At 39.1% G+C, this 21,187-nt stretch overlaps 1 protein-coding gene across 2 annotated transcripts in view; it reads right to left on the bottom strand.

The window, feature by feature from the left end:
- Positions 1–21,187, bottom strand: part of ITIH5 (inter-alpha-trypsin inhibitor heavy chain 5) — a 95,149-nt gene that overhangs the window by 49,171 nt on the left and 24,791 nt on the right. For both annotated transcript variants that reach the window (XM_020965021.2, XM_020965022.2), the window contains exons 6-7: positions 4,987–5,156; positions 4,061–4,177 (exon numbers count right to left, since the gene is read on the bottom strand). In XM_020965021.2, coding sequence (XP_020820680.1) covers positions 4,061–4,177; positions 4,987–5,156 — 287 coding nt within the window. The remainder of the gene's footprint in view (positions 1–4,060; positions 4,178–4,986; positions 5,157–21,187) is intronic.

Here is a 21,187-nt window from a genome sequence, read left to right as displayed (position 1 = left end):
GGTCTTTTTGGGCAGCCTCTTTAATATTGGTGGACCAGTGATGGCTATTTTGGTACAGGTGGCCCAGAAAGTGAAAGAGGACAAGAATAAAATCCTTGATCAAGGAAAGGTGTACTTGTTAGACTGGGCAGTCTTCTCATGCTTCCTGTGGGCACACCCTACTGAGAGTAAGGTCAATGTTTTCAGCAAGATGGTAGCATGAAAAAAAAAAGACATTTTCTCTTTCTTGCTTTGCCTACTGCAGGCACCCCCTCCACCTCTCCACCACCCTTCCTGGGAAGCACAAGATCAAACTACTTTTGCTTGTCATTGTCTGCTCTACAACTAGGAAAACAACAGCCTTCACATATCAACAGGCTGAAGAACCAAAATTCACCTCCTGGGTAAGTATGTTATGGAATCATGTGGAAGAACATGGCCATGGGATGTTGAATAATCAAAAATCTTTCAAAAATTAATTCCCAGCCAATTCCACTTTTCTTCCAAATTCATAATCCTGCTATGCGTAGATTATGAAAACTAGAACACTTGATCCAGGAGTCTTTGCAGGGACTTCTAAATGCCTTCTACCCCTACCCCTGAACAACACCATATTAGTCACAATAAAATATCTCAGGGCTTGTCAAGATGAGACACTTAGTTCATGAGATTGAGGGAAAATGGGTAATCCTTTGGCAAAAGTATTAAGACGTGATGGCTGTTTTTGAATATTTAAGAAGAAAAATTCAATTTGTCTTGCTTGGCCCCCAGAGGGCATAGATAGGAACAATGTATGAAACCTACAAAGAGCCAAATTCCACCTCATCATAAGGAAAAATATTCTAACAAAAGTTAGAATGTAAAAAAAAAGGTATAATGCAATACATTTCCTGTCCCTCAGAGCAATGTCAGATAGGGCAGCCAGGGCTTTCACCCAGGGAGCTGAGACGGGAGCGTGCTTTCTTCCCATAGATGGTGTGCCTTATGGTCCTCAACTCTCACTGCCTAGCTCTTTCAACCAGCCCTGTGCCACCACCTCCAGGATTCCCCCACTGGGATGTTCCTCTCCCAAGACCTGCCTCCCTATAACTCTGGCTTTATCTGCTATCTATCACCTTTCCTTCCTTTTGCTTCCTCCCAGGTATTGAGTAAGGAAGTGATCCAAGGTCTCTAGACATGCCATGTAGACACTACCTCTTTTTTTTTTTTAGGCAGTTGGGGTTAAGTGACTTGCCCAGGGTCACACAGCTAGTAAGTGTCAAGTGTTTGGTCTGAGGCTGGATTTGAATTCAGGTCCTCCTGACTCCAGGTATGCTGCTCTATCCACTGCACCACCTAGCTGTGAGGCACTACTCTTTCCAAAAACAAGTGTACCCAACAGAGACCAAGTGCCCTCCACAGCCAATGTCATGCCACTAGGCCTGGAAATGTATGCCATGCCTTTTACTGTATCCAGCTAACCAAGGTATTGGTTCCCAGGAAGTTGTAGAAGAGAATCATCCTTTAATAGGGACTGAAGCCCATGACCTATGAGGTCCCCTCCATCTCTGTTTCTATGAAATGCTAAAGCCCCCAACACACAAAAGACTCTCATGCTGCGGAATTCATAACATACTCTTCACTAGCAGAGGTGGCAGCATTTTACCCCAGGAAGTACCAATTAACAACAGTCCCTTGAATTGCTATAGCTTCAGAAAAGCTGAAAGCTGCTAAAACAGTCAGCAGTTTTCAAACCTACTCAAGACAACAATTACGCTAAGAAATTGCTCACAGGCCCCTGGCAGATTTTTGGCTAGCTTGGGGTGGTTCTCCTGGAAAGAAGCCACCCTTCAACTTCATAGCCAAAACAACATGTCAGGGCTCTGGGGATTAGGGAAGAATGGCATTCTAATAACTCAGTGACCAAGGAAGAGGAAGGAAATCAAATAGTGTGGAGTCTTCAGTAGGAAGCACTTCCCAACCCTTCTTAATTCTAGTGCATTCCCTCATTTAATTATTTTTTAGATTTCTTGTATATACCTTGTTTGTATACATTTGTTTGCTTGTTGCCCCAACCCCCGTTAGAGTGAAAGCTCCTTGAGGGCAGGGACTGTCTTTTGCTTATTTTTGTATCCCCAGCACTTAGCACAGTGCCTGGTGCACAGTAGGTACTTAATAAATGTTTGTTGATTGACTGATTCTGTCGTTCATCTTCCTCATCTAGATCTTGAAATATAAAATGTGCTAATGGTCATGGAGGGGAACAGGAAAATAATGAAAATGGGACATGCTCAGATAAACATCAATCTGAATGGATGGATGGATAAGCATTTACAATGTACCAGGCACTAGAGATAACAAAAATTAGATGTTTCTTGCCATCAAGAAGGCATATTCCAATAGGGCATACACATGTAGGAGAATAGAAGCTAGGGAAGAGTTTGGGTCTAGGAGTCACAGGAATTATGAGCAGAGCCACAGGACAGCAGATCTGCTGTATCCTTTCCAGAAGTAATAATACCCTTGATTTAATTATCGTTGTTGTTGTTGTTTAGTTGTTTTCAGTCATGCCTGACTCTCCATGACCCCATTTGAGGTTTTCTTGGCAGAGATACTGGAGTGGTTTGCCATTTTCTTCTCCAGATCATTTTATAGGTGAGGAAACTGAGGCAAACAGGGTTAAGCAACTTGCCCAGGGTCACATAGCTAGTAAGTGTCTGAAGTCACATTTGAACTTAGGGCTTACTGATTCCAAGGCCAGAGCTCTGTTCACTGTGCTAACTGCCTGAAGTAATTACTATCCCAGAGCAAAAGCAAGAGATGGAGAGTAGGAGTGATGGGAAAGATGAGCATATACATGGCAGCAAGACCATGCTGTAACATGACACAACTTTGCTCTGATGAATTCCAGAAAGCATCCCAGGACCATAGACTCAGAGCTGAAGGGAGGTGAAAGATGCCAAGTCTAGCCCCCTTATTTTACAGTTTAAGAAACTGAGGCCCAGAGAAATTAATAGCTAACACTTATACAATAATACTCAACATGGATTATCTGATTTGATCCTCACAGCAACCCTGTGATGTAGGTGCTGTTATTATTCCCATTTCACATATGAGGAAACTGAGGCCCAAAGAAGTTAAATGTCTTGCCTACAGTCACACAGCAATAATTGTCTGAGGCAGGATTTGAATTCCAGTCTTCCTGACTCCAAGTCCATCACTATGCACTATGCCATCCAGTTTCATTAAATGACTTGCCCAAGGTCACATAGATAATAAGTAGCAGAGCCGAGTTTGAAACCCAGATTCTCTGAATCCAATCACTAAGCATAATTATTTCTTGAACAATAATCTAGTCCACAGGTGAGAGAACTAGATTAAAATGTAACTGGGAAATGTGTAGCAAAATAAGTAAAAATATGACATAAAGTTAATTCACAGTTTTCTAAGTCAATGTGTGGGTCAATAGGCTTTCATTTTAGTTTAATACAACTGACTCTAGTCACTACCTTCACAGAAAATCAGTTATAATGGTCCTCAAAATCCATCTAGTCCAGTCTTTACTTGACCAAGAATTCTCCCTATGACATCCTCAAAAAGTGATCCTCCAACCGTGTTTCAATATTTCCATTGAAAAAGAAACCAACACATTTGAGACTGTCCATTCTACTTTGGGTGATTCTAATGGTTAGCATGTTCTTTCTCCTATCCAACCGAAAACTGCCTTTCCTTCCCTTCCACTCATTGCTTCTAGTTTTGCCCTCCAGAGCCAAGAAAAACACATCTGACCCCTCTTCCACATCTCGATCATAATCACATTCCTCATGCTACCAGTCACCTTGGTATCAGTGTTGCCGCGGCATGATTAGATTAGATTTAGTCGGTCCTTCCACCGTCCCCGATCCCATCATGCTAAAACGATGACTTACTACAATAGCTTAACCCAATCAGTTATGGAGTGTTGTTTCCAAGCAAAATCAGTTATACCCTGTGACTTTGTAATGATATTCAGCAACAGCTGGACTTTACTCAGAAGAGACTATTGTCCGCAGCCTAGCGTGGAGGAAAACAAAGAACAATAAGACAGCTGGCCCTCACTCACCTGCCTGAGTTTGGCTCCCACCATGGATGCGCTGCTATCAAGCACAAATACCACATTCTTGGGTAGAGGAGGGAGGTCTTTGGGGGCAAAGTAATGTACAAAGTAGTCATTCAGAACCTGTTGGAAAGAAGGGAGGATGTCATTGTTGAATGTTTCCTGTGGCTCTGGCCTCTTTGGAATTCCACAATTCTTGTCACCAGACATTTCCTTAGCATCTAACATGGTGAGCATCCTACGCTTATGTTTGTTAAGTGTCCATTCTAAGTACCCATCATAGTATTCTGACATGCCCACCGACTCTTGAGAGCAAGAAAATCTCAAGACAAATTAGCCACAGAAGAGTCACTTTGATTAATATCAATACCAAACTTAAATTATAACTGCATGAGATATATATATATATATATATATATATATATATATATATATATATATATATATATATATTATATATATATTATATATATATATATATATATACTACAGGGTAAAAGAGAGGATTGATTCCACCTGGTCTCCTGCTTATGGAAACAGGCAATGTGGACCTCTGACCCACAGGGAGGGAGCTGTACCTACAGATATGTCTTGAGAAAGCAAATGGATTTCTCGGAGACTTAAACATTACTCAGCAATAAGAACATGAACTAACAGTCAAGATAGCATTTAGATAGATGAGTCCAACTGAAACTAGCAAATGGATTTCTCGGAGACTTAAACATTACTCAGCAATAAGAACATGAACTAACAGTCAAGATAGCATTTAGATAGATGAGTCCAACTGAAACTAGCAAATGGATTTCTCGGAGACTTAAACATTACTCAGCAATAAGAACATGAACTAACAGTCAAGATAGCATTTAGATAGATGAGTCCAACTGAAATTAGCAGACAGCAAACATTGAAAACCAAAATCATGAACTCATTACCTGAATGTCCCCAACTCTCTGCTCTCTGTTCACATCATATCTAATGATGAAATCACCTAAAATGCCATTCTGGGCAATCTTGGCTTGTTGTATGATACTAGGATTAAAAATGATCTTGGCAAAAGTTTCATTTCGATTGATGTCTGTGGAAGGAGGTGGGCCAACATCATCTGGAAACAAAAAGGAAGCATAATTATGAAGGGGTAAACCATTATCTTTCTGGGACAGAATAGGTACAGTTCTGCTTAGAAAAAGAGAGTTAGACTTGGCACCTCTAGGTCCCTCCAGGTCCCTTCTATGACTGTGATCTCAGAGTAGCACCCAGAATTTAGTACTAATGGTGAGTCCAATTTTTACATAATGGAATGTGGCATAAAGTCATCAAGTATGTTATCATCATGTTATCATTATGAACTATAATTTGCCCTTTTATGACACATTTTTTAAAAATTTCACAGAAGTTTCACTTGATCAAGAATTCTAAGTAGAAATTAAAATTCCTACCAAAAAATGCACTGAAATTTCATGTGATTAGTAATCATCTCACACACACACACACACACACACACACACACACACACACAGACAAATCAAAATTCCTAAGCCTGGCCCTTTAAGGTCCCTGTTAGTAGACCATAATTAGTATGACGCCTAACTCCCTACAAACCATGTATCTTCAAAGTCTACAAAAGAAATAAAAATCCCCAGCTACCACCACATGTAGAGACCTTGGTATAGATTTTGAAACAAAGTCAAAGTTCTTTTTCTTTTGTTTTACTTTAATACGTCTAAGTTTCTGGTCACCTGCTTCAAATCTACCAAAGATAATTATGTGGGAGAGGTTGCCTAATTATTTTCCAACTCTAATTAGCAGAATACAATAGAATATGGTTTTAAATGGGTGCTAAGGAAATTTAATTTGTATTTAAGAATAAACTTCCTTCTCCGAAGAGTTACTAGACACTAGAACTAAAGGAAATCACATTTCCTTTCAGAGAACAGACATTTTTTTCTTCAAGGACAGTTTATATGTAGCCCTCACCAGAGCCAGGGAGATCAAACTTGATTTTTCTTTTCTTCAGATCTATCAAGGGCAGAAAGGCCATGAATTATAGCAGAAAGAATACTAGAATCAGAAGAGCTGCGTTCAAATCTTGACTCTGATACTTATTAAATATAAATATCTATTTTCTCTCCTTCTTACTCTCTACCTCAATTTGGGGGGATGGGAGAAAGAAAAACTAAATTCCTTGTCACAAATATTCAGTGTCAAGCAAAACAAATTCCTTCATTGACCATATTTAAAAATATATATGTCTCATTCTGCACCCTGAGTCCACTGCCTTTCCAACCGGAGGTGGACAGCATGTTTCATCATGAGTCCTTTGGAATCACTGAACCTCTTTCTGAGTTTTCTCATCTGGCATTATGACATGATAGAAATACAGGACTGGAAGTCAGAAACATAGGATCATAGGTTTAGAACTAGAAGGGATCTCAGAGGCCTTAACACAACTCTCTTCTTGAATAGATGAGGAAACTGAATGCCAAGAAAAGTTAAGTGATTTGCCCAAGGTCACACAGCTAAGCAGCAGAGACAAGATTTGAACACAAGTCCCTGACTACAGAGCTGGGTCTCTTTCCATGATGTCACAACTGGATGCATGTCTTACCTCTGCCACTGACTAGCTGGCTGTGTGGCCTTGGACCAGGTACTTGACCTTACTGACACTTCAGTTTCCTCATTTGTAAGATGAGGAGATTGGAATGGCTTATTTCTAAGTGGCAGAAAATAGCACATTTTCCAACATCTCTTCTAATTAGTGGAAGAAACAGAGAAGAATGAGGGAAGAGACTGATGTGGTCCACGATTCAACCCACATTTTTAAAAAATCAGGGATGGATATTACCTTAAAATATCCACCTGGATACCCTGTAGGCTTCACAAAATCAGGAAGTCCAAATTGAAACTGATTTCTCTTTCCCCCTAAACCTACCAATTCCTATTTCTATTGAGGATTAGATCATCGTTCCAATCATCTCACCACCTAACTATAGCCGATAAGTTGCCAAGTCTTATCAGTTCTAGCTCCACAATGTCTCTCGCATCTATCCCCATCTCTCCATTCTTACCTGGAAGCAAAGGACCTTGGTTTAAATTCCAACCCTGGGGGCAGCTAGGTGGCACAGTGGATAGAGCTCCAGCCTTGGAGTCAGGAGGACCTGAGTTCAAATCCAGCCTCAGACACATAACACTTAATAGCTATGTGACCCTGGGCAAGTCACTTAACCCCAATTGCCTCACCAAAAAAAAAAAAAGAAATTAAATTCCAACCCTGCCACCTGCTATCAGTGCAAAGGACCCTGACCAAGTCATTTTGCCTCTGTGCACTTGGATTTCCTCAATTCTAAAATGAAGGGGGTTCAGCTAGATGCCTGTAAGGGCCCTTCTGGCTCTACATCTATGATTTCATGATCCTATAATTCCATGACCGCAGGTCGGGTCTTCATCACACGTTGCTTAGAATACCTGAATAGTTTCCCTCCCACCTTGACTCCCACCCCTTCACCCCCACTGAAAAAAAAAACCAAAAATAAAACCCTTGTTACAAATTGTACAGTGAAGTACAAAGTTCACCACTGGCCATATCTTATATGTGTGTATATGTACACACATGCATGTATGCACTCATATATGCATCTGCATATGGGTACACATTTATGCACATGTGCACATATACACACATATGTGCATGTCTCCTATATGAGACATGGCCATATTATACTATATGTATGTGTTGATATATGTTATATACATGTGAGAGTATATGTATGTATGTATATATATCCAATGTATTTAATTCACATTCAAAGGCTACTTCTGCTCATAGAAAGTGCCAGATTAATAAGTCTGAAAAAAATATCTCTTTACCTTTAGGAAAAATATTGTTCATTTAGGTTAGTATTGGTTGCCTTTTAGTATGAGAGCATTGAGGAATTTCACCCGTACAATAAACAAAACAGAAAAAGCTAATTGGATCTTAGACTCCAACTGGGAGGCATGGTAACCAAACCAAGGAGGTGATGTAGTCCCATTGTCCTCTGACATGGTCAGACCACAACTGGCTCATTTTGCTGAGTTCTAAACACCATATTTTAGAAAGGACATTGACAATCTGGAGAGCATATAGAAAACATGCCACATGAAAACTGGAGAAAGGAAAGGGAGGTGTTTAGCATGGAAAAAAGAAGACTTGGGATATGAGGGAAGCTATCAGAGCTGTTTCAAGTGTCTAAAGAGTTGTTTGGTGGAAGGGGGATTAACTTGTTCTGCTTGGCCTCAGGGGTAGAATTTAGAGCAATGGGTTGAAATTTCAGAGAGGCAGGTTTCAGCTTGATAGAAGAGAAACATTGCTAATATTTAGAGCTATTCAAAAGTTGGAGTGGAAGCCAGATGGTAACTTATTGAAGATACTGTAACAGGGGGATTTTTGGTCAAGGACATGATTGCTAAGATCCCTTCCAACTAAGAGATCCTGTATTTCTGTAATAATGAAACAGGTAGGTTAAGTGACTTGCCAGGAATCCCACAGCAAGCTAGTGTACTTTAGCCCTCCAGTGCTAAATTAAAGCTGTAAATTAAAGCTGATCCTGCTGATCACGATATGGTGCTTCTTTAACATAATGCTCTGGATTAGGACCAAGAAGCAATATAGGAGGCTCTCTGTATTTATGACAGTCATATTCTGCTAGTCACAGAAAATGGTAAAATTTATTATCATCTGTTCATTCATCCAAAAAAGCATTTGTTAACTGCTTGCTATATGTGTATATACTATGCAAGGTGGTTGGGGGAGAAACAAAGAAAAATCATACATGGTCCTTGCCCTCAAGGAGTTTAAAGTCTAGATGACAGATTAATAATAATTATAGCTAACATTTATATAGCGTCTACTACGTGCAACTACTGTACTAAGCACTTTACAAATATTATCTCATTTTAGCCTCACAACAACTCTATGAGATAGGTGCTGTTATGATCCCCATTTGACAGTTGAGAAAATTGAGTTTAAGTCTGGACCACACAGCTAATCAGTATCTGAGGCCAGATTTGAACTCGGGTCTGACTCCAGACCCAGTGCTCTACACACTATACTACTGGCTGCTTCTGGCAAAGAAGAACTAATCCTCTTTCTAGATGCTTATACTCACCGATGAGTCATCAGTTTGGGGAAGAAGGAAGCCAAAGGCCATATGAATAGCTAAAGGTACAAAACAATTTAGGCCTGGGGAATGACACGCCAGAGAACCATCTGGAAAGTTATTTGAGCTTGAGTCACTGAAAAGAGGGATTTACTGGCTGTTCTTCCTGTGGCCCCCTTTGTCTGATCTACTGTAGGAGAACAGTAGTCAACATCCGATGGCTTTAGAATATTGTTTTCCAAACACAGTTGCCAACCCATTTGCCATTAGAAAAGGAAAAAAAAAACAGCTAGATAGTTCACATTAGCTGTGCCTCATCTAGGACCCAAAGATCCATTTTCCTAAGTGTAAGTCAGTTAAGCACATACCTGTAACCACAGGGTTGAAATCACTGTGCCTCTCAACAGACAGATTTTGGTGGGGGGGGGGGTTTCCTTTGGATATATTAGCAATATAATTAGACAACTTCCATTGATGGTTGAAATTGAAATGCAAGGTCAGATTCAAGCAAAAGAAAGGCATAATTGGAAAGCAAAGGGAGACAGAAGACGCCTGAATAATTGTTTACTGTTAGGTTCTTTTCCTATATTGATGACTTTCAATGGCCCATGTTGTGTTCAGTCCCTCAGAAAAAAATAAATAAACAAATGCAGCCCCACCAAGCCATCCATTCCAATGTATACCAAGCAGAGGTAACCCAGAGATCTTTACCTGTTTTGGACACATATTAACTTTTCTGGATGTAATTTTGCATGCTAAAGGGCCAGGCTCTCACTTCCAAACTATGCTTGTGTTCCTGGAATTGATCTGGCTGGGTGTAGGAGATACGGGTGGTTGGGGTAAAGGGTTGTTTAAAGCAGTATCACAAATCATAGTTAGCAAAGATGTCTTCAAAATTCCTTTACACTGTCCCATTTATGGGCAAAACTAGACCTAAACTATCCTAAAAAGCTGAGTGGTACCTTACAAAGTGACAGACTCAGAACAATTTCTTAAACCTTAATGGACACCAAAAAAAAGAACAAAACAAAACTATGCGTAGACTTCCAGAGCTTTTCATCTTCCCTGAAGCCCAATTTTCTTTTATGTGTTAACGCCCTTCAACTAGAGTGTGAACTCATTGAGAGCAGGGTCTATCTCACTTTTCCTATTTGGATTCCCTTGGGATCTTGGTCATGTCTGACCAAGCTCTAAGTGCTCCATAGCAACTTCAGCTGCCTTCATGGTCACTGGAATAAATTGTTCTCTTCTGCCCATTCCTCAAGGGGCAGTCTTCACATGCTTGGGTCATCCACTGCATCTTGAGCCATCACCAGTCTCCTTAATTCTGTCCTGCCCCTGGATTGTGATGACTCTGGAAGAAATTGAGGCTGACAACTTCATGCAAATCTGCCTCGCTTAAACGCAATTTATGCCCAAATTTGTATTGCCAGTGCTTAGCATAGTGCTTGCCTCTTAGCAAGGTCATAATAAATGCTTTTTCGTTCATTCATTCATAGCTGGACGTGCCAATAGATCACCAAGTCAAGAAAAAACTTTGAAACTGAATTCACTACTAAAAAAGGCCAAAAAAAAATTAAAGAGAAAAAAATTAATGGATAAGAGCAAATTTAAATACATAAAGGATTGCTACTCACCAGTGGTGGACTAGCAAGAAAATATAAACTTTTGTGGGATCTGCTCCAATCAAGCAAAACAACCACATAAAGGTATTTCTGAGTCATTCCATACACAGCTGGCCCAGACAAAATTAGGGCCAAAGGCAGGACAAGCAAAATCACATGACCTATGTCTGCTTTCAGCATCCAGAAATTAAGGGGCTGAATGATATGCACCTGAACAATCTATGAGCTGAACAATGTCAGGGAGCCACACACAGCCTTCTTTCCTGGCAAGTGGACAGGAATATTTCGCATAGGTCAAACAGCACATACCTTTTCAACTATAGTATCCAGAGTGATCTGGGTTTGAGGCACATTCAAGAAGTAAACACCCCAGCAGGAAATATAGTATGAGGTAGCTAAGGGTGACACAGAAGGGGAACCTTTCAATGGGGAAATCAATGGGAGTGTTGGGGGGGGAGAGGAAAGACTAATATTTTTAAAAAGCAAATTTATGTGGCCAACTTCTTGGGTTACTAATACATAAATTATGAGGATGACTTTTCCCCATAAACTCAGATGCTTAATACCTAGTGAAGTTTCTCCTCTGCAGATTAGTTAGTGATAAATGAGTATCCTAAACTCTCCAACTTCATTCACTCTATCTATAAAAATGGCGTGTATACCATTTTCATTATCTGTTTAGAAGAGATCCAGATTTTTTAAAATGTAGTTTTATTGGTAGTGTGGTGAGCCACAGAATTTCCCTCCATTATTGGCTCTCCTTTCAAACTCATCATGTCCAGAACAGGACTCATTCTCTTTTACCCCAAATACTCTTCTCTTCTGAATTTCCTATTAGTGTCAAGGGTACCACCACCCTACCAGACTCCCAGGCTCACAACCTAGATGTCATCCTCTACTCCTCACTCTCACTCCCACCCCTCACCACCAATATCCAACCTGCTGCCAAGTGTTATCCTTTCTACCTTCACACCACCTCTCCCCTTCTCTCCACTTACACAGTACCCACCCTCATTCAGGTCCTCATCTCCTCTTACCTGGAATACTGAAATAGCCTTCTTTAGGCTTTCACTGCCTCTGGTCTTTTCCCACTTTAATTCATCCTCCACTCAGCTGTCACTTTCCTAAGATCTGATCACATCACTCACCCTAACCTCATTCCATAAACTACATTAACTCCCTATTACCTCAAATATAAAACCATCTTTTTGGCATTTAAAGCTCTTCACATAACCTGGACATTCCAGTGTTCTTATACCTTACTTACTCCCCTCTGAATACTCTACAATACATTAGCCTATCTAGAGTTTCCAAGACTGCAATGGCTGTCTGCCATGCCTGGAATACTCTTCCTCCTCAAGTCTGCCTGCTGGCTTCCCTGGATTCCTTCAAAACTCAGCTAAAATCTCACCTTCTGCAAGAGTCCCCTGTACTACTAGTGCTTCTTCTCTGAGATTACCTCATACTGCATATATCTTGGATGTACAATTTTTTGTATATTGTCTCCCCCATTATAATATGAGCTTCTTGATGTCAGGATCGTGTGTGTGTGTGTGTGTGTGTGTGTGTGTGTGTGTGTGTGTGTGTGTGTATGGGTGAGTGGGTGGGTGGGTGGGGGTGTCCCCAAAACTTAGCACAGTGCCTTTAACAAGCTAAACTTTTAATTAAAAAAATTCTACTTGATTGACTAGTCTTCTATGAATTCTTCATTTAGCATTGAGTAAGCATGAATCAAGCACATCCTTATCTGGGGAGGGAGATACAAAAACAGAAACAAATAGTTCTTCCTCTCAAGAAGCTTACATTCTACTAGGGAGAAATAACATATACCCAGGTTAGTCAATACAAGTAATTGCCGGGGAATAGCCCTAACAGCTGTGGACGGTCAGAAGAGGTTTGCAGCAGCAGGTGTCACTTAAACAGAACCTTGACTCTATCTCAACAGACTATGATTGACTACAAAGTAGTCGTTTCTGAATTAGACATCTGTTCTAAACTCTTTTGCAAAAATGTGTCCCATAATCATCTCAAACTCAACATGTCCAAAACTGAACTCATTACCTTTTCCCCCCAAACCTTCCCCTCGTCTTAACTTTCCAAATTACTGTGAAGAATACCACCATCCTCCCCTTTCTTCCTTTTTTCCTTCCTCCCTTGCTCCCTTCCTTCTTTCTTTATTTCCTTTCTTCCTTCCTTCTTTCCTTCCTTTATCCTTTCTTTTTTTTTCCTTTCTTTCTTTCCTTCCTGGTCTCTCTATCCCCCCCTAGGCTAGAAGTGCAGGAGGCTCAGTCTCACCCTGATGGGCAAGGGAGCTTTGACCTGCTACATTTCTGACCTGGGCAAGTTTGCTTCTCTTCACATAATCTGGTGCCGCTCCTCTCCCCTCTTCAGGGCTCACCACATTAAAGTGGAACTTAGAGCCAACACCTTAAGCCATCATAGTTCAGAACTCCCAAGCTCAAGAGACCTGACACCCTCAGCCTATGAAGCAGCTGGGATTACAGATGTGTACCTATAACCCTGGCAAAAACTTCACTTTTAAGAAAAGTGGCTTACAAATATCATCAAAAGCAAAAATCATCCAAATGGACAGCATTAACTTCTAAACTAATTATCTACTATTGTTTTGGATGGCCTAGGATTGTATTTCTAGTTTGAGTGTACTAGTTGCAACATTAGTTATCAAACCTTAAAGAATATATTTTGGCAAAAGAAAAGTTGGTGGTTTTTTTCTTTCAAAAAGAACAGAAAAAAAAAAGATAACAGATTTAATGCTTCAATACTTCAATGGATCTATGACCTCAATGATATGGGCACTTCCACCATTGATGCCATTTTGGTTTAAGCTACATTCAAAGAAGACAGTAAAGGCCATGATCATCTCAGCTAGATCAACTCTTGTTACTGTTCCATTTTCAGTTTCTATAACAATGAGTTGGTTATGGGAAGAGACTTTCCATCAGCTTCATGAGTAACTCTATGTTGGCTCCTCTCCAATAGTATAAAAAAACCCAACACTGCAAGTGGAAAATAGGGACAACCTATGTCAGAACAGGGAATCCGGTGTCAGTTTGTCCTGGATATCCCATGGGTCAGAAGTTCACATTTTTTCTGTTGGATTAAAAATATGCTCCTCCAGTACTGTTGGCGGAGTAGATGACAGGAGAGAAGCAAAACTTTGATTAGGATGTCCTTTTTTCCCTCACTTTAGTTTATACTCATTGACTTTTTACCATGACTATCAGTCCTTCCCATACATCAAATTTTTCCTCCTTAAATATGAATCTTGAATACCAAATATTCAAACCAGTAAGAAATGAAACAGGAAATTGGGGGTTCTTTTGTGAGTTTCTAGGATTGCTCAGAGAGTAAGATATTAAGGGTGTCCTTAAAAACACAATTTATCCTTTAAGTGTCCACATAAATGGGGTTTCTGATGAGAAATCAACCAGCAAACATTTATTAAGCACCTACTAAGTTCCAGACACTATACTAAATACTGAGGATGAAAAAACAAAAATAGAACAGTCCCTGACTCCAAGGACCTTACATTCTAATGAGGGAAACAACAAATATATGTATATGCATATATATGTACAAAGTACATATGTACAAAGTAGGTTAAAAAGTAATTTTAAAGGGAGGAGGCACCATAAGCTGGAGGAGGGGCAGAGAGAGAAGGGGGAAATTATATTGAGGCAGACAAGTTATATATTAGCAAGTTTTAGGGACAGTGCTAGAATTAGGACTTCTATCTTTTGCATATCCTACCTGCTATTCAACCCAATATTATGCCCCTAAAAATTAGAAGTTTTCTAGAACAAACTTCTGAAGTTTAAACTCCAAGTCATTTGTATACTATTTTGCTTTATGTTTTTCCTTCATCTAAATTCTCCTTCACACAGTGACTTCCATATTCTTCTGACACTACTCTCCTTTCCTCTAACAATTAACACAGAACCTTCTTTCATCTTCTAGATTTCACAAGTCCCATTTGTTTATTTCTTTGTTTTTGCTCTAATAAAGTTGACCTGGTCTCCTTTATTAGCTGCTCTCAGATCAATTTTTTATTTTCTAGAGCTAGTCAAGGTAAGAACATCTGAGCACTTTTGAAAGGCACCCACAGCTACAGGTGACATCAAGAGATGCCACTGGACCACAACGATGCATATGAACCAACACAGACACAGCCAGACAGTCATATGAGATGTCCTATGAAGGCTTTGAAATCTGTGATAATGTGCTCCATTCTTGTCTGCTCCATTATTTTATAAAAGGTGGTGTTATAATATATGCATCTAAATATAACCAAACATTTTTTTCACTTTATTTTTCTTGCTTTTTTCCAACATAGCTAATGTGGAAATATATTTTGCCTGATTTCATATGTATGATGGGTAACTTATTTGCCTTCTCAATGGGTGAAGAAAAGGTTGGAGGGGAGAGGGAGAGAAGTTGGAACTAAAACTTAAAATAAATATGCCTAAAAAAAGACTTGGGAGTGAGATCATAGAGCTAATCCTCTGAACATAACACTTATCACATTGCTGTAACTTGGCTTTGATGAGTCCTAATAGAATTTTGACTATTTCTCCTCCATCACTGCCCTCTTCCATTTTCCATACTACTACCATTATATTTGCAGAAGGGATAAAGGGGGAAAAACAGTCTGAAACTGGACAGCTTTGGTGACGTGAATCTTCTCCATGCGTGGAATTAAAACCATCATTCTTATTCAATTTAATTCATTTAAATGAGCATTTATTTGACACATTCCAGTCACCTTGCTAGGTAGTAAGGATTCAAAGACAAAAAAAAAACATGTCCCCACCCTCAAGGAGATTATATTCTACTGGAGATTATCTCTACTGAGATTATATTCTAAACAAACATTAGGATGGATAAATAAATAGAAAAGCAAGGATAAATAAATATAAAAATACACAAAATAATTTCTGAGGGAAAAGTTAAAAACTGATGGAGAGAGAGAGAGAAGGAAATAGGAAAGTCTTTATATAGAAGGTGATGCATGAGATAGGCATTCCAGGAGTTGGAGGTAAAGAGGTAGAGGATTTCAAGAATGGGCACAGCCTTTGCAAGATGTGGAAGTAGGACATGGAACGGTATGTATGGGAATGTTGTATATAGTCTGCTGCACCTGCCATCTAGTCTGGCCCAGTTCATTCATATAAAACTAATCATATTCTGGGAGACAAACTAACCCATCTGATTTGACACAATCACAAGTAGGCCAGTTTGGCTGAACACATAGAACATGAGGGGGAATAATGTGGAATAAATCTGGAAAGACAAATTGGAGCCAGGTTGCAAAGAATTTTAAATGCCAAAGAAAAGTTTGTATTTTATCTAAGAGGTAAAAATCCGGCCTTAGACACTTACTAGCTGTGTGACCCTGAGCAAGTCACTTAACCCTGTCTGCCTCAGTTTCCTCATCTGTAAAATGAGCTGGAGAAGGAAATGGGAAACCACTCCAATATCTGCCAAGAAAATCCCAAATGGGGTCACGAAGAGTTGGATACAATTGAAAACAACTGAACAACAATAATAGGGAACCTCTGGGGCTTCTTGAGCCTCGGTGGCATGTTCATATCTATGCTTTAGGAATATCAATTTCTCATGTATGGAGATAAAGCTGGAGAAGGAAGAAATTGCAAGCATTGGTGTCCTAAACCTGGGTGGTAGTCGAACAAGTAAAGAGAAATGGATAGTCATGAGACATATTCTTGAAATAGGATAGAAAAGATTTGTCAACTGATTGAATGTAGGAGTAGGAGCAGGTGATGGAGAAAGAAAAGTTGAAGATAATTCTTAAGGTTCCAAACGAAGGCAACCCCTGGAAGAAAACTTAAGAAGAGAAGGTTTGGAGGGAAAGATAATGAGATCCATTTTGGATATGTTGAGTTCGAGATGCCTATGGAACATCCAGGTGGAGATGTCCAACAGGAAATTGGTAATACAGGACTGAAACTCAAGAGAGACATGAGGGTTAGATATATAGGTTTGGGTGCCATAAAGACACTAACAACGCGCCAGAGCTCATCACATCACTGAGAGGGGATGCAGGGAAAAGAGGATCCAGGACAGAGTTCAGTTGACTCATGCATAGCACGTGAGACAAAGATGATGATCTAGCAAAGAATACTGAGAAGGAGCTGCTAGAAAGAAAACCATGTAACAGAAGTGTCACAAAATCCAAGGAAAGAGGGAGTATTTTGGAGGTATGGAATGGTCAACTGCGTACAACACATGAGGTTAAGCATAAAGACTAAAAGAAGTCCATTGGATTTACAAGGATCCATTTACCCATCATTAAGAGATTAAGAGATCATTTACAGGGCGGCTAGGTAGCTCAATGGATAGAGTACTGGCCTTGGAGTCAGGAGGACCTGAGTTCAAATCCAGTCTCAGAGACTTGCTAGCCATGTGATGCTGAGCAAGTCACTTAACCTCGGTTGCCTCCAAAAAAGAAAGAAAGGAAACATTTGTAACCTTGGAGAGAGCAGTACCTGTTGAGTGGTGGAATCAGAAGCCAGATTTCAAGGAGTTGGCAAGTGAGTGGAAGTGAAGGAGTACAGATAGCTTTTTTTAGGATTTTTTGCTATAAGCGGAAGTAGGGAAATAGGGCAATAGCTTGAGGAGGTGGGAGGGTCAAGTGAAAAGAATGAAGTACACTTGAGCCTTTGCACGTAGGCAGCAGGGAAATAGCTAGTGTTGTTCTAAACATCAGAAGAATCTGTTGGTTTGGGTCCATATTTATACCTTTCCAACAAATATCCTGGTAGTAGGCCAAACACAGTTTGATTTCTAACCTTAGGGGTTTGGTTTTTTTTTTGAAACACACAGCAAAATTCAGACAAGATCAAAACATCCTGTGTTTCACGCTTATCACATTACATTTTCACAGAAACAGTAATGTCTGAACCTTGAAAGCAATGTGAATGAGAATTGGTGATAAAGGCATTAGTCTACTACACCTGCCATCTAGTCTGGCCCAGTTCATTCTCTCTTTTTTTTTTTTGGTTAGGCAATGGGGTTAAGTGACTTGTCCAGGGTCACACAGCTAGTAAGTGTTATTATGTGTCTGAGGCCAGATTTGAACTCAGGTCCTCCTGAATCCAGGGCTGGTGCTCTATTCACTGTGCCACCTAGCTACCCCGAGGCCCAGTTCATTCTCATAAAACTCACCATATTCTGGGAGACAAACTAACCTATCTGATTTGATACAACCAGTAAACAAAATTATGTTCTTAAAATAAAGAGTTCCTAGGGGGGAAGCCAAGATGGCGGAATAAAAGCAGTGACTTGCTTGAGCTCTCTGCCAAACCCCTCCAAATACCTACAAAAAATGACTCTAAAGAAATTCTAAAGCAGCAGAACCCACAATAAGACAGAGTGAAACAAATTTCCAGCCCAAGATAACCTGGATGGTTGATCGGAAAGGTATATCTCGCTGGGCTGGGAGAGGAGCGCAGTACAGCATGAAAAAAGAAAATGAAAAATAAAGAGTTCCTAAGAGATCAATAGTTACTCTAGAAGAATGCACCAGAGGTGCTGAGAGGTCCTGAATAAACAACAACTAGCAAAACAAAACACCTTATTAACTCATATCATACATATACATACACTTAAATATGCCTGATAAAACAGCCAATACCTCATTTAAACATCACCACAGCAAGCCTGACAGTTCTCAAAGATCCCTGGGTCTAAATTCATGAGCCTATACTCAGCCAATGACTTTATTACAGCTTCAGTGCAATGCTTAATTGAATTATCATCAAATTATACTGCATGGAATACTCACTCCTCCTCCACCGCAAGACCCTTATCTCCAGGAGAGACATTTCTCAGAACAGAGACTTGGCATAGCTAGAAATGCTAGTACAAATGATAGAGTATTCTAGACCACCTTCCTCCCAAACCTGACCATTAAATTAAAGTTCCTAGTCAGGGCTAACCCTGATAATGAAAAAGTGTATAAGCAATAAAGACAACAAGAAGAAAAATTATAAAGCAGATCAAATTTCCCTTTTGCGAACCCTTTTCTCCCCTCTAGAAACCACCAGTTTATGTCCAGATTCTCCCTTTCTTCCCTACCAATCTTCAGAAAAGGACCTGCTTTTAAATTAATTCACAATAAAGTGTAATTTGCAGATAAGTTTCAATAGGTTGTCATTCTCACGGGTGTGTCTTTCTCAATATGGGTCCAAGTGAACAAAGTTCAAACTCAGATGGTGAAATTTCAAACCTATTTTGAGTGGTTCAAATATCAAGAATTTCTACCACAGCATGCCAAACAAACGTTCCTCCAACACTTGCTTGAAGAATTCCAGTGAAAGAGACGCATCCCATCAATCAACAAGCATTAATTAATTGCTTACTATGTTCCAGGTACTATATGAAGTACATAAGAAAAACATAAAGGATAGCTCTAATTATTAGGAAGTATTTTTCTTATATTGAACCTAAATTTGCCCTTTCTGCATCTTCCACCTATGCCTCCTAGCTGTGTGTGCACTCAAGCACTAAACAGAACAAATCTAATCACTCGAGGCTACCTTTTCAAAGGTCTGCCAAAGGGTCATCTTCTGATAGCCAACTGGGAGCTATCTCTCTAGTTCAAGCAAGGGCTTCACACTCTCTAAAGTGATACTACCTCATTATTTTGTGATTACATCCTCGAGTGTTAACAGCTTAACATCTTGTATGTATATAAATGATAAATAAAACTAAAAGCTAGTTTTCTGAAGAGACAAATAAAATTGACAAACTCTTAGTCAATCTGATTAAAAAGAGGACAGAAAACCCTTTCAACAAATAATAATCAGATCCTATTATACACATTTCTATGCTAAGGAAATTGAGAACACAAAAGAAAATTTGGTACCTATACTATACAAATTATTCTTAAAAATTGAGAAAGTACCTTATCAGAAAACTTATGAGACAAATATAGTCCTAATATCTAAACCAGAGAAAGAAATAGAGGAATACCTTAAAATTTTTAAATAGGGAAACTGACAGCAGACCAAATAGAAATCATAAATAAAAGAACTACCAAAGAAAAAAGCTCCTGGTCTTGATGGATTCACAGGAGAATTCTATCAAACTTGTAAAGAAAATTGGTACCTATACTATACAAATTATTCTTAAAATTGAGAAAATGCCTTATCAGAAAACTTGAGACAAATATAGTCCTAATATCTAAACCAGAGGAAGATAAAACATAGAAGAAAAACTATAGACCAATATAATTAACAAATATTGACTCAAAAAATTTTTGACTCAAAAATTTTAAACAAAAACTTGCTGGACTACATCAATTTATCAAGAAATCATTCATTATGACCAAGTGAGACTTATACCAGGGATACAAGGATGGTTCAATCATGGATGAAAAACAATCAACATAATCACATTGAAAACAAAAACATCCAAAACCACATGATCATCTCAACAGATGCAGAAAAAACTTTGACGATGTATAACACCCATTTATGCTAAAAACCCTATGAGGTTTAGACGTAGAGAGATCTTTTTTAATGTCATAAAAAGCATCTACCAAACTATGCCCAAAGAGCTATAAAATTGTGCATACCTTTTGATCAAGAAATATTACTATTAGGTCTATATCCCAAAGAGATTTTTTTTGAAAAGGATAAGTACCTATAGATACAAAAATATTTATAGCAGCTCTTTTTGTGTTGGCAAAGAATTGGATTGAGAGGATGCCCACCAATTGGGGAATGGCTAAACAACTTGTGGTATATGATTCTGGTGAAACATTATTGTGCTATAGGAAATTATGAGCAAAATGCTCTCAGAAAAACCTGGAAAGACTTATATGAACCGTTGCAAAATGAAGTGAGCAGAACCAGAAAAACATTGTACACAGTAATAGCAATATTGTACAATGATCAACTATGAATAACTTAGCTATTCTCTCCAATACAATGATCCAAGACAATTCCAAAGGACTTATGATGAAAAATGCTATCCACCTCCAGAGAAAGAACTGATGGAGTTTGAATGCAGATCAAAGCATACTTTTTTTAAACTTTCTTTATTCTTCTTGGGTTGGGTTTTTTATGTCCGTATCTTCTTTTGCAACATGGCCTATATGGAAATAGGTTTTGTATGACAGTACATATATAATTTATCTCAAATTGCTTGACCTATCAAGGAGGGGAAAGGTGAGGGAAGAAGATAATTTGGAGCTCAAAATTAAAAAAAAAAACAAATGTTAAAAATTGTTTTTACAGATAATTGGAAAAAACAAAAAAGGAAAAGAAAACAGATCTACCTAAAACTAAAAGCAAGCATCATATGCAATGGGCATGCACTAAAACCAT

Source organism: Phascolarctos cinereus, unplaced genomic scaffold, assembly GCF_003287225.1.
Source record: "Phascolarctos cinereus isolate Bilbo 61053 unplaced genomic scaffold, phaCin_HiC Scaffold_1;HRSCAF=81, whole genome shotgun sequence".
In the NCBI taxonomy this organism is placed as follows: Eukaryota; Metazoa; Chordata; class Mammalia; order Diprotodontia; family Phascolarctidae; genus Phascolarctos; species Phascolarctos cinereus.
This window is presented reverse-complemented; position numbering and strand designations above follow the sequence as displayed.